Source organism: Carassius gibelio, chromosome A20, assembly GCF_023724105.1.
Source record: "Carassius gibelio isolate Cgi1373 ecotype wild population from Czech Republic chromosome A20, carGib1.2-hapl.c, whole genome shotgun sequence".
Taxonomy (NCBI): Eukaryota; Metazoa; Chordata; class Actinopteri; order Cypriniformes; family Cyprinidae; genus Carassius; species Carassius gibelio.
In genome coordinates this window covers 28156189-28170981 of record NC_068390.1, presented here as the reverse complement: position 1 = coordinate 28170981, position 14793 = coordinate 28156189, and the positions used below count along the sequence as shown (strand labels likewise).

The window sequence follows — 14793 nt, the reverse complement described above, 5'->3', positions numbered from 1 at the left end:
AATGTTTCTTGAGCAGTAAATCATCATATTATTCTGATTTCTGAAGATCATGTGACACTGAAGACTGGAGGAATGATGCTGAAAATACAGCGGAGCATCACAGAAATACATTACACTTTAACACAGATTCACACAGAAAACAGATGTTTCACATTAGAATAATATTTCAGATTTTATTAAATTTTTATTACTATATTTTGATCAAATAAATGCAGCCTTTGTGGGAAAAAAATACCCCAAAATTTAAAAAACGAGTAGTGTATGTTCTATGAATTTAGAACTAAATAAATAACTAAGGGTTATGGTCCTTCGGTTCACCTGTACCCAGAGCAGTTCTTCTGTTACTGCGGAGGATCTGGATGTGGTTCAGCTCTCAGATCTGAAGCTCGGCTCAAGAGAGGCTGAGTTCTGGCCGCTCTATCAAACAGCTCGTGGAAATCCTCTCTCCTCAGAGCGACTCCAGATCAAAGCTGAAACACAATCCTCCAGACCTCTCCTCCTTCGACCTGGATCTGTGAAATAGATCCGGTAGTGACGGAAGACAAACCTCCATCATTACAGAAACACCGCTTCTGAGGATCTGTTGGGTTCGGGTTGATGTTCTGGATCACTACAGAAGAGATGCTGGATTGCTCATTAATCAGGATCATAATCACCCCAAAATCAAAAGGAAAAGACTAGGAATTTTACATAAAGTACATGAAGCTTAGGACCATTAACATTTTCTGCACTGCTTCATTATTTTCATGACAATTCAACACATTTCTGACCTAACTATCATTATTATAATTTTTCAGTAGTTTGTTTTATTTTTAATTGTTTCCTGACATTATTCTAAACAGTGATTCTCATTAGAATCTCATTCATTTTAATACCTTTAATAAAAATAAAAATAATTAAAATAATTAAACAAATAAAAATAAATATATATAAGAAGTACTAGAATGATGTGTAAACACTTCACAATTATATAATTTATTTTAAGTATATATACACACTTCACAGTGTATTTTTCTTCTGGATTACAGTAATACAAATTTTCGAGGGGTTGCATGTAATTTTCTTCAGATTTTTTAATGAAAGACCAGGACCTGAAAATATGATGTTTTTGAGGGTTTTTGTGAAATTGACTTATAGATGCTGATGAGAAATCAAGTTCATTTTAGTTATATGATTAAATCTTAATCTCTAAATGTAAAGAAAGATTCGGACATGATCTTTAAGAATTCTACATCATGAAATATTCCTTAAAGAACTCCACATACTCTCAGAGCTGGGATGTTGTAGTTTTGGGAAACACAGGTTTGAATTTGGCATTTGTTTTCATTCTGGTCCTCCTCTCTCTGCTCAGTAATGTCATAATGTCTCCTCTCGATCATCTTTAGTGATAAAAACGATGCAATTCCCAAAACTGCTGTCAATCATTGGCAAAATCATAAACGAGATGGATAACATTAAGTCTGACATAAAAGGCCACTGACGTCATACAGTCTGACTTGGCTTCTACACAAGATCTCACTGCGCTCACAACGTCAAAACAATCGTAAAAAACACTCCAGTAATCTCACGTCTCAAACTGTTCTGCAAATCAAAATTCAGATCTCAATTTGAACTCAAACGTTTCTTATCAAATGATCTGATGTGCTTCACATTGATTTTCTGGATGACGACAGTGTTATTGTTTCACCGCAGGACATTCAGACAAAACATCTGAGCTGGACTCACAGTAGACGTCCACCCTGATGGACTTGATGGCCGGTGAACCCAGTCCGTTCTCGGCCTTGCAGTAATAGCGTCCGCCTTGATGTCTCTGGATCTTGGCGATGTGGAGTGTTTCGTTGAACACGCTGGAGTCCTGGAATCGGTCCGAAACACTTCCTGCTGTCTTGGTCCATCGAATCTGCATGAGGGGAAAAAAACACTTGAGTCTCTATACCATTTCACACATTACGCACCATTTAGAGTCTAATGGAGCGCTGAAGGAACCATATAAACATGTTAATGTTGCATGAATCAGTGCAGAAGCAGCGATGCATGTCTGATGCATGTGGATAATCTACATCTATAAAAGAGTTTCACATATTACAGCTGCAAACGGCCTTTGTAACTCAACTCTGCTGAACACCACAGAAAAATGCAAATTACTACAGGCAATATCTTTTATTTTTTATGCACTGTCCAATTTTGGTTTCTAAACTTGTATTCTTTAAGACTAGTGAAAAAGAAAACATCCAAAATAGATATTTACTGTAAATGTTTATTTTATGGCATGTTACCTGTTTGCGTATATAGATTTCAGTGACAATAAGTCTCTTTAAAAAGTTTTTCCTCCACTTCAGCAGCACTTACAAACACCAAAACTTAGAGTTTTATTCCCCTCTATAGTCTGAAGATATTTACTGAGGGGTTTGTCAATATATCACTCACCTGATATATTTTTTAACATTTTATTAAAAAATACTGAAAATGTATTTTTTTTCTTAGAGTGATAAAAAAACTGAAATCCACAATCCCTTTTGTAAAAAATCTTTAACTCTGATATGTACACAACATTTAAAGAACCAATGTTCAGACTAGTGGAAATAAAACATCCAAAAATACATTTAATCATTTGTTTTATTCAACTTTTTCAACTTGCACTATATAGATTTCGATTCCAATGCATATTATTAAAAGTTTTTTCTCCAGTTCAGAAGCACTTACAAACACCAAAACTTAGAGTTTTATTCTTATCTATATTCTGAAGGTTTTTACTGAGGGGTTTGTTCATATATCACTTATCTGTTATGTAGTTAACATCTTACTTCTAAAAAGTTGGTTAAAATAAAAATATATATATATTTTTTTATTGTGTGTTGAAAGTATTTCCTGATTTATGGAGTGATAAAAAGAGAAACCCAAAATTCCCTCCATAAAATCATTTAACTCCAATAAATTCTGAACCAATGTTTATTTGTTCTGTAAACATAATGCAAATCAGTGCATATTTCATTAGACAATGCATCATTTGAGTATTTAAACATAACATTTCAAAATACAAAACAAGTGTCACAATGCATTATGATTAATCAACTGGGAGTAAGATGGTGATATCTATTCGTTAAAATTTGTACCCAGTTCTCCTGTGTTGTCTTGCTATTTTGTGCTTCTCTTTATAGGAGCCGACAGCGTGACTATAACCCCCCCACACAAGACGTAACATCAGCCTGAGCATCAAAACTCTGCAAGTCAAAGCTTGTTAGTCTGCAGAAATCTGGAACGCAGGTCTGAAATAAATGTGGATGCACCAATAAACACTGAACCTGAAACTGCAGCGACCCGACCTTGAAAACAATGAATCATGCTGTGAATTAAACTCGCGGTTTACTCTCTAGATGATATTTGCTTTAGTCTATGTACAAGCAATCAAACGCAACAGCTTTCACAAGCACAGACGAGATTTGTGAGAAATGTGTTATTGCTATTATTTTTTTTTTATGCAGCCAGCTCTCGATCCTCAACTCAACACGTCTGACATTTTCAGTTGAAGTTGCATCTTTCTACAGCCGTGTGTGTGAAGATGCTGTGTGGCACTATGTCACAGTCACTCGTTTGTCAAACAAATGCCAGCCCAAGTCCTCTGGGAGTCCCTCCTCAACATTTTGTCTCGACAATGCCAGTGTCAATTTAGCTAGCATGCTAAGACGCTGCATCCTCTGCAATGTCAAGCGGAGTGACAAGGTGATACCACATGCTGCCATTCACTTTATTTCACCATCGCGTCCCAGTTGAGATGGAGATTAACCGTCGTGTTCCTCTAGAACCGAGGGGAGGATCTGATGAGGATTGAGCGTCCCAGTCATGGGATCTTGGGAAAGTCGAGACAGGTAGAGGGAGGCTTTGTTTTTGTCCTTTTGTGTGAATCGGGCCGACCAACTCATTACTGGCATAAATGTAACCTCACGAAAAAAATATGCTATTTTTTTACAGGCACTGTTCAAATTCAGAGACCTAACAAACAAAGCATTGACTGGAATTAATAACTCGAGTATTAAGTATCTTTGTTTCGGTTTCTTCTTTTGAATGACGAATATATACTGTTAATAGCTGCTGATATAGACCTCTCATTCCTCTCAGAAATGCACAGAATGCATGTGTTAGTTTGCCGTCAGCTGTAGTCTGTGCAGTGTGTTCCTGTGCAGCTTTTTGGTCCGAAGTTTTCGATGCGAGGCGACAACACCGTCAGCTTTCGTCGCCGCTAGTTCTTTGAAGTCTGCTTGGTGTGTCCAAGCCTTAAAGCCATGTGAGCGAGTGTTTAACACACAGTGTTGTGATTCTGTGTGAAAGCCAGAGCCTTAGAGGACAGACAGACTCTAAATCCTCACTTTCAGTGCTTTGTGATTAATCTGACAGTCATTTTAAACTGAGTTGTCGTTGTGAATATGAATCGAGTCGGTCATGATCTCTGTGAGAAGATTCAATAGAGACGAGCTTCTGCCGGAAACCCAGCAAGAAAAACACAAACGATATAAAGCCTTGCTCTCATTTCTGAAATATACAGGTGCTTGTCAAACTGCCGAGAGAATATAATCAGGCCTTCAAAACACAGAATTACAACGATTCAAGGAAAAATCTCATGAAAGTTGAGACTTTCAGGCAGGGACTGTGGGAGTTTAATAAGTTCATTGCTTCGTCCCTTCATCCCCATTAAATCAGATCACAAATGCAGACATGGTTTTATGTTTACGCAGCACAATGCACAAAAAAACGTATATAAAACACAGTATAAGTCATTATAATCAGTAATTATGTCCCCACTGGATGCATCAAATGCCTCGTTTGTACTGGGTTTTTTTGGCTTTGTCTGTTCATGTCGGGAGACGCCATAACAGTGTTAAAGGGCGTAACATTTGCGTCATACGCTTGAAGCATTCAGCCAATCACAATACACTGGATTTCTGGCCAATCAGAGCACACCTCGCTTTTCAGAACAATGAGCTTTGTAAAAATCGAAGGCGGAGCATAGAGGAGCAACAATAATGTACATTATGTGGAAAATAATGTGTTTTTTTAAACGTAAACTGCATAAACACATTGCATTACACCAAATAATGTTATTTTTAGCGCTTCATATGACCCCTTTAAGTAAGTCAAGTCAAGTCACCTTTATTTATACAGCGCTTTAAACAAAAAAGATTGTGTCAAAGCAACTGAACAACATTCATTAGGAAAACAGTGTGTCAATAATGCAGAATGACAGTTAAAGGCTGCACTGGAGGAAGTGTTATTATGGATTATAGACTCTATGTGTTTGAGTTAAAATCATCTTAATGCTGGATGTGTTTCAGTTTTTGTCTTCTCCAGATGTTCACTGATGGACTGGAGTGATGTGGATTATTGTGATGTTTTTATCAGACTTTCATTCTGACGGCACCCATTCACTGCAGAGCATCCATTGATGAGACACTGATGCAGTGCAACATTTCTACAAACCTGATGAAGAAACACACTCATCCTGATCTCAGATGGCTTGAGGATGAGCACATATTCAGGAAATGTTAATGTTTGGGTGAACTACTCCTTTAAATGTGAGATTTTAAACAAACGCCTCTATATCACGCTTCAGCAGTTTCTAATATAAGGATCTGCGTCTGGTGGGAATGGAGTGTCCTGACAGCGAGTGAAATAGACACTCGATTTGCCCGAGGGTCTAATTGAGATGCCGTTCGCCATCACCATGATTCTGCCAAAGTATGCCAACGCACGCATGGCCAGTAAATCACTCTCGCGACCTGCTGAAATCACTGCTCTCCAAACCCCACACTTTGCCTCCTAATTGCTTGTTTGGTTTTTGCATGGTGCCGCTCGTATAGGAAATGTGTCTGAATCAGATGATGAAAGCAGTTAAAGGCCACAGCGCCACGCAGATACAGCAGAACATTTACTGTCCATATGAAAATATGCAAAACATAAAACCGCAGCACAGGAATATGTGATCAGAATGAGAACGCAAGAATACCGAAGTCAGAACTGCAGAATATCAAGAAATGAGACGTGTCTTTCACCACAGCATGAATCTGATGGAAATCTTGCATGCATGCATGAAGAACAAAAAAAGAAAGAGAGAAGGAATGAATACATTCCATAAGGGTCACAGTGTGAAGAATTCTGCAGGTTTATGTTTTTCAAATCATGAAATACTGTAAATCAGTCATCATACATTTCAATTTATGCATTTTATGCATTTTATGCATTTTATGCATTAGTCCTTGCAATAAGGACTTATGCAGAATATCAAGAAAACACACACAAAAAATGTGTGTGTGTGTGTTCATAAAAGCTTTGGTCAAAATAATATGGGAACAGGAGACAATCTGTCCAAACTACTTAAAGAGGCATTTCACTTAAAATGACCGTTGTGTCATCTATCATTTCCTTGTCCTCATGTCATTCAAACCTGCATGACTTTCTCTTGTCTGTGAAACATTACAGAAAGCAGAAAGTTCACACTGCTCCTCTTCATACAATGGCGTGAACAGAAGCTGCTGGGCTCCAAAATGACTTTGTGGAACAGAATGATCCCGTTCGGGTGAAGTATTACTTTTGTTCAGCGAGACATTCACAGACGTGATACTAACGGTTGGTCCTTTATTATTCACATTAACACACTGTAATGAGCACTGAATCAAACCATGTTTGGAGAAACACCAAGATCTGGATCAGCGAGTCCAAGTCAAAGCTCGGCGTGGCTCTGGACCGGATCAGATGTCTTCCGTCCTAATGAGGAGACACAAGGAGTCTTTGATCGTTTTCACATTTTAATGAAGCATCGGAAACGAGATGAGTCGTGGTCGGTGTGTCGCACTAATTCAGTGGGCTTCACCTTAAATATTGGGATCAATACCTGCCGCGTGTGACTGTTCCGCCACAAATTAACAGCTTGTACATTGATCAAAGGGGAATTAAATATTAATTAGGGTGAATGGGCAGAGTCAATCTCCAAAAATCACATTTCATTTATCCAGTCCAGCAGATTGAGCTGCAAAACAACCTTCTGCCACGGCTAAATAAAGCACAGCGGAAATTAACATCCGAGCAAGACAGACTTCTTTAAAAGATCAAGCCCAAACCGGATGAATGCTGCTCACAAATCACCAGAATTACTGTACAAATCTTGACTGTTGCTGTTCATGTTATAAATAAGAACAACCAACATGATATCCATTGAAATTTAGCTTCATATTTTCTATTTCATAGAAAAGTATTCAAACTTAAATGAAAATATAAAAATGCTATAATAAACAAAAACAAAACAGTGTTGTTTTCTGTCAGTGACCTACACATTTTTGCTTCATATTTTGGGGATTTTAGTAACTACCATGATTTTTAAGAAAACCCAACTTGTTTAATTTTACAGCATGTGCATTACTGTATTTCCCAGAAATGTTTGTTATATTGGTAAGCCGATGAGATGCGAGACATTCAGATCGATATGCAAGCTTTTATTGGACAGAGACATGGTCATAACAGGCATGGGTCAAACACTGGCAAACAGGTATATAGAGGGCAAGACACAAGAGTAATCCTCGGGCATGTGTGGGTCTTCGATGAACGAATAATATCCAGAGGACTAAGCAAGAGGGGTAATCCAGAATCCTGAGCAAAGGGTCAAAACAGGACTACACGACTAAACTATGAAAACTATAAACGGAAACAAGACTATGGAAACAAGGAACACGGAAAAAGCTTAGGTATCGCAGCTATGATTAGGAGAGGGATACGTGCAGAACAATACTCGGCAGTGTGTGAGGGGAAGTCCAATGCTTATAAAGCGTGTCTGATGATTGTGCTGTGTGTGTGAGATTGTTATCAGGTGAATGTGATTGGTGCAATGGAGCATGGGAAATGTAGTCCAGGGTGTGTTGTATAGTGTGAGAGTCGATGACGTCTGGTGGTGAATTAACAGAAGTTTAGTGACCAGATCATGACAGAGGCACTTGGACTTTGAATCAAATAATGTTTTGTTAATTTAACTGTAGCTGAAATAAAATAAATTATTTAAATTAGATGTTAAATTTTTAACTGAAATTGGAAGTGAAAAGACGTTTTGGTTGAAGTACTAAAATATATGTAAATAGAAAAATAAAATAAAATAAATAATAAAAACGACAAATGCACGCAACAAAATTGTAAAAAAAAAAAAAAAAACTAAAATGAAATGAAAACTGAAAATAGAAAAAATTAATTACTTTAACAGTAAAACATATTTCTTGAACTTAATTTTTGCAATGTATCTTTCGCAATTTTATATAAAAAATTATTATATTTTTTATATTTTCTATATTTTAGTATAATTATCTTGATTTTAAAATATACAACCTCTTTGATTTTGAACTAATGATCAGAGAAAGTGTGAAAGAGATCTAAATAAATAAATAAATAAATGTACAAAAATAAACAAACAAATAAGTTACCACATTGCTGTCACTATAAGTGGACATCTTGGAATAAAATGCTCCAAGATCTGACCTCATAAACACTTTCTGGTTGAAGAGCAGTAGTTCAGCACATAATATGACAGATATTTGTCATTTCATGTTTTAAATCTGCATCAAAAACCCCTTAATGTCAAAAGGCTCAATCCCCACCATGCACATCATCTCTGAGACTCTGAGCTGCTGCTGACACAGACGTCCAGCACTTAAACAAAAAAAAAACTCACAGCCATCAAAACCAGTCTCGCTTCTGGACAAGACAAGCAAGAGAAAACATACAAACAAACAAAAAAATGCAAGTTTATTAATCTGTCAGTGGGCCAAAAATGATTTATAATAACAAAACAAATAAAATAAATAAATAAATAAATAACCAGGCAATGCCTCAAACAAACCCCTTTTCTTAATAAATCAACCACACAACATTACACAAAGTGTCTCAATAATGATGGTTATTAGGGATGCAACGATACAAAATTTCTCCTAAAATATTGCTAACCGATTAATTCATGTTTATTCCACCTTACAATATGTTCAAGTGCAAGAAACTCATGCTTGAACTGACGTGGCTACAGCGAACTCTCACGCCACATTTATTTATTGATTTTTGTGTGAAAACAGACAGAATTTGAAAGCTGAGACTTTGATACACAAAGCTCTTTGCTGTTATTGGATGGGAGCAACATTACAAATAATGTTTAGTGAAGGGAAAAACCACATACCTGGCAACCCTGACTTAAATACACAGTTCACCCAAAAATGAAACATCTGGCATCATTTACTCACTCCCAAATTGTTCCAAACCTGTATGTTTCTTTCATCTTTTAAACACAAAAGATATTTTGAAGAATTCAAAGCCATTTTTCTTATGTCATACAGCTTTGGAACAACTTGAGGGTGAGTAAATGATGCCAGAATTGTTATCTTTTAGTGAACTGCACTTAAAACTACAGGTGATTCATAGAGTCAAACAGAACCTGAGTTAACAACACTATTTTTTAAGGGAGTGCATTATCATGTCTACTTTGGCAACCCTAAATTCTAGAGACCTTTCCTTCACACGAGTAGCAGTTTTGATACATATTTCAACCCCCTTTTGATTGACAGTATGTATGCTGATACCGATTATCGGCCGATATATCGGTGCATCCCTATGGGATGTTCAGGCAGTGATTGACAGGTGGTGGTCATCTCTCTCTCTCTCTCTCTCTCTCTCTCTCTCTCTCTCTCTCTCTCTCTCTCTCTCTCACCTGTGGTCGTGGATGTCCGGTGACCAGGCAGGTGAGCTCGAGCATCTCTCCCTCTCGGATGGTGTAAACCCTCTCAGAGTAACGCTCCTCCTCCACGTTACACGCGTGACCCGAGTGCATGATCCGGACGGTCGGAGGCGCTGTGAAGAGAACAGAGCGAAAGCATCACAATCATGCGTCAAACACATCCTTCTCTCCAGCTCATCACTCTGTATCGAAGCACGAATCCTCATATTGTTAATCGTGTAAACGCACATGTCCTTGAGCAGAATGAGTCAGCTTCACTCTGCATCACACGACAACTACCTAGACGACTAATTCAGCTTCTAACAGTCCTTAGAGAAGCTGGGCAATAACTAATGAACATGCACGCTAGAGTCCCACTCTTTGATTTAATGCAGAATTAAAAAGAGTGATATTCAGGATCTCCTTCATGATTAAAGTTTCTTCATGTGCATTCTCTGTAATTTTTAACTGTGAAACATACAGTTTGTCCTGAATATATATTTAAACTACTCTACAAAAAACAACAGGATTGTTTTTCCAAGATTTTGTTTCTCATTCTGAAGAAAACAGCGTTTGGTTTTGTGCATGACCTCAATGACACACTTTGAGACTCATGGGAATGAAATAAATAAACAGATGATTCTATTCACAACCAATCGAACATAATTAGGTTTTATGTGGTCAAAGGCCATTAGAGAGCATCAGACACGCTGCTGAGATCTATGACACATTTTATGGAGAAATTAAATGGTATTTTATTTTGTTGCATTTATCAGCGATCACTTACATCACAGTATGCATTCATTAACATCACCTCATGTGTGTGTGTGTGTGTGTGTGTGTGTGTGTGTTAAAACAGGTGATGGAAGAAAGAGTAATTTCTGATGACAAGAGGAGAAACAAAAAACCTGAAAACAGCCAGAACGAGAGTGCAAAAGTTCCTCACATTAAACTCCAGTCACATTCGTAACGTCACAGGACGTTAACTCACCTGAGTCTCATTTTTCTGTGGAACACAATTACAGAAGCAGAAGTCTTTAAAATGCAACAGCACGCAGAAGCTTGAGTGATTCGGGACAGATATGGAGGTGAATTGTTCCTTTGATCGATCATCACACACAGATCATGCTAACGCTGTGTCTTTCAGGACGTACTTCATCATTTGATCCGCTGCTTTAAAGAGCACAAGCGTCATTAGAGCAGAAAGGTGCTGCTTTCCTTTCATGCATTTAGAGTCTAATCTAACTCATTTACATCTCAGGCAGAAACGGGAGGATTATTCATCCAGATATTCATTGGAAACACAAACGTGGCAGCAGTCGGTCGTCCCGAGGGCTTAACGTGTTATTTTTAGCACACATTTGTGTTTGACAAAGAAAAGTCAAGAGAAACTCATTAAGCGAATGAGAGGTGATGAACTCCAGCAGACGACGACGGGTCGCTGTAATGAGACACGATTACTGACATTACAACAAACTACAGCCAACCTGACAGATCTGAACACTGTGACACAGTCTGTGATGAAAACATGCTGCGCTCAGCAGCCTTACACACACACACACACACACACACACACACTCTCACACACGCGCTCATACACACACACAGAGATACACACACACACACACACACACACACACGCGCACACACACAGAGAGATACACACACACACTCACACACACACACACACACACTCTCACACACGCGCTCACACACACACACAGAGATACACACACACACACACACACACACTCACACACGCGCTCACACACACACACAGAGATACACACACACACACACACACACACACACTCACACACACACACATAAACACACACACAGAGATACACACACACACACACACACTCTCACACACACACTCACACACGCGCTCACACACACACACAAACACACACACAGAGAGATACACACACACACACACTCACACACACACACACACACGCACACACACACACAAACACACACACACACACAGAGATACACACACACACACACACACACATACACACACACACACACAGAGATACACACACACACACACACACACACAGATACACACACACACACACCCTTAATGGAAACAGAGACCGGTTCCGTTATCATTAACTAACACTAAAAATAAAACTATTAAAAAATCATTTAATATTTTGTTGAAAAAAAAAAAAATAGAAATAAATAAAAATAAAACATAAATAAATAAAATGTAATAATCCATCTTCTAAAGTGTTTGTCTAATGTAGGGTTGTGTGAAAAAAAAAAATGAAAATACAATAAAATAATCCATGCATCAGTCCATCCTCTAAATGGCTTGTGCTATGCAGATAAATAAATAAATAAATAATTTTTTTCAGCTTTTCCTGTAATTTATATAATATAATTCAATTATGATCCATTTTCTAAAAAAATAATAATAGAAAAAATAAATAAATAAAATAAAATAAATGAATAAAAAATGGACCAAAAATAAAATAAAAATAATCCATGCATCCATTCATTAACCCGTCCTCCAAACGGTTTGTCCTATAGTATGATTGCTTGGATGAATAAAATAATTTACATTTAGTCATAGCAGACACTTTTATCCAAAGAGACTTAATAAATAAATAAATAAATAAATAAATAGATTCTCGCAACTGCTTATCTGATGTAAATCAATGATATTAAAACACCACTGCTCTTCTAACGAAAGCGAAAGATTTACTCACACAGGACGCAGATGTTTGTTTGGCTTCTCTGAGCGTTTACACTTCTGATCTTTCGCTCACATCATTCAACTTTAAAAGCTTCGTGTTTGTTCAAATATTTAGCCTCCAAAAATCTCCAAGAACCTTGATCCGATCCAAGAACCATGAAGTTGGGAGCCGTTCCTGAAATGAAATATTAATTATTTTTCTTATTTTTTTATTTAATTAATTTTTTACTTTTTATTATTTTATTGATTTTTTCTTATTTAATTGTATTATTATTGTAGTTGTTATTAATTTATTTTAAGTTCATTATTATTTATTCATATTTATTTTTATTAGGCATTCATATCATCCTACGTAGGACAAGGCTTTTTTTAAAAAAATTGTTTTGTTTTCTTCTCTTATATTTTATGGATGGATTGATTTATTTAAACTTTATAATTTTGCATTTATTTATTTTTATTGAATAGACTTGAAAGCATTTTTTTATTAATCTTATTTTTATTTCATTTTCTAATTTGTTGTAATTATTATTATTATTGTTATTTATTCATTTTAACTTTATTTATTATTTTTCCTATTGCCTTGTGACGGATGGATATATTTTTTATTATATATATATATATATATATATATATATATATATATATATATATATATATATATATAATAGAATCTACATGACCCTACACAGGAGAAGTCTTTTTTTTTTTTTTTTGTTGCTTTATTTAACTTTTTTTTATGGATTTATTTAAATTTATAATTATTTTATTTTTAGTTTATTAGATATTTTTTATTGAATAGACTCCAGCTCCCCCTTGACTTTATATAGAAGCATTTAATTTAATTTTATTTTAATTTTATTTTTATCTTTTTATTGCCTTTTATCTTTTATGTTTTTTTTTTCATATATATATATATATTGGATTATCATTGTCCAGTCATGTAGTTATTTGTCTGTTTGTGTTGTGGAATACGGTATGTTACAGTAAAAGGCTGATACTGGCACTCGACAGCCGCTGATCTTCACTGGTTACACATGAGAGACCAGGAGCATGATGGGAAATGTTTGTTTATTTCACCAAAGCTTTCTTCTCTGGAGAAAAGAGTAATGTACATGTCCAGAAACACAGAAAATACTGCAAGCATTGGTGTATAATATTGGCTCTTTACCAAAACATGTTCTGCTTTCCTACAAACATGGAATTATTGATGTCTGAAGAGTCGTGTTTAATAATGTATGCTGCATTTATGTAAGCCTCTCTCTCTTTAACGGTCCGTCAGCATCTCTCCGTTCTGAACGGTTCGATAGATAACGCTGTAGTGCTTTATTTTCATCTCGACACTGTACATGTAAAGCAACACCATCAATTTGCATTTTAATTATGTGCTGTCTCTTTAAGGAAATTTAAATTCTCCTGTCTTTTGTTAAAGTCAGTGCTGCTTCGATCACATTACACAATACAACCTTTTATTCATTTAATAAAAAAAAATATTTAATTTAATTTAATTTAATTTAATTTAATTTAATTTAATTTAATTTAATTTAATTTAATTTTAAATTATTTTATTTTATTTTATTTTAAACCCTCACGTCTAACCACAAAAAAATAAATAAATAAAAAACAGATCTCATATTACAGACTTTGATTTCTAAAAGACATTAATGTGTTCACGGCTGATTGACATTTAAGCAGAACATGGAGGAAAAATACAGAGAGCAAGACGAGGACATGATATTGTTTAGTTGCACGCAGCTCCAGTTACTCAGGAAAGGTCACTGGTAATTGAATTTTTGGTTTTTCAAATGAATTTATCTCTCAGCATAGATTAGGCTGTGACCTATTGATGAAGAATATTTATCTGCGCTCGCCGAACGCCAGCAACAAAGAGCTGGAATTAACACGCACAAGATCATGATTTAGAAAGTCACAGACTGCTTTAAAGCCCGTCATACAAAGGTTTTTAAGGAAATTAATGTTTTTATTCATCAAGGATGGAATAAATTGATGAAAAGTGACAGTAAAGACTTTTATAATGTTCCAAAAGATAAATGCTGTTCTTTTGAACTTTCTGTTTATCTGTGAATCCTAAAAAATTATGAAACTAAATATTAAATATGAAACAATATTAATAAGCAAATGTTTGGTCTAGCGTTTTTATTGTTAACTAAAATTACAACAATAAAAAAATGTAAATATAAAATATGTATTTTATTTCTTTTACTTAGTTTAAGTAAAAAATAATAAAAATTTTATAAGAACAATTTATTTGTGTGTATGTATATATATATATATATATATATATATATATATATATATATATATATATATATATATATATATATGTTTATAA

At 35.6% G+C, this 14793-nt stretch overlaps 1 protein-coding gene across 3 annotated transcripts in view; it reads right to left on the bottom strand.

The window, feature by feature from the left end:
- Positions 1-14793, bottom strand: part of LOC127938067 (MAM domain-containing glycosylphosphatidylinositol anchor protein 2-like) — a 97197-nt gene that overhangs the window by 58821 nt on the left and 23583 nt on the right. For all 3 annotated transcript variants that reach the window (XM_052534462.1, XM_052534459.1, XM_052534461.1), the window contains exons 2-3: positions 9725-9864; positions 1726-1900 (exon numbers count right to left, since the gene is read on the bottom strand). In XM_052534462.1, the coding sequence (XP_052390422.1) occupies positions 1726-1900; positions 9725-9864 (315 nt within the window). The remainder of the gene's footprint in view (positions 1-1725; positions 1901-9724; positions 9865-14793) is intronic.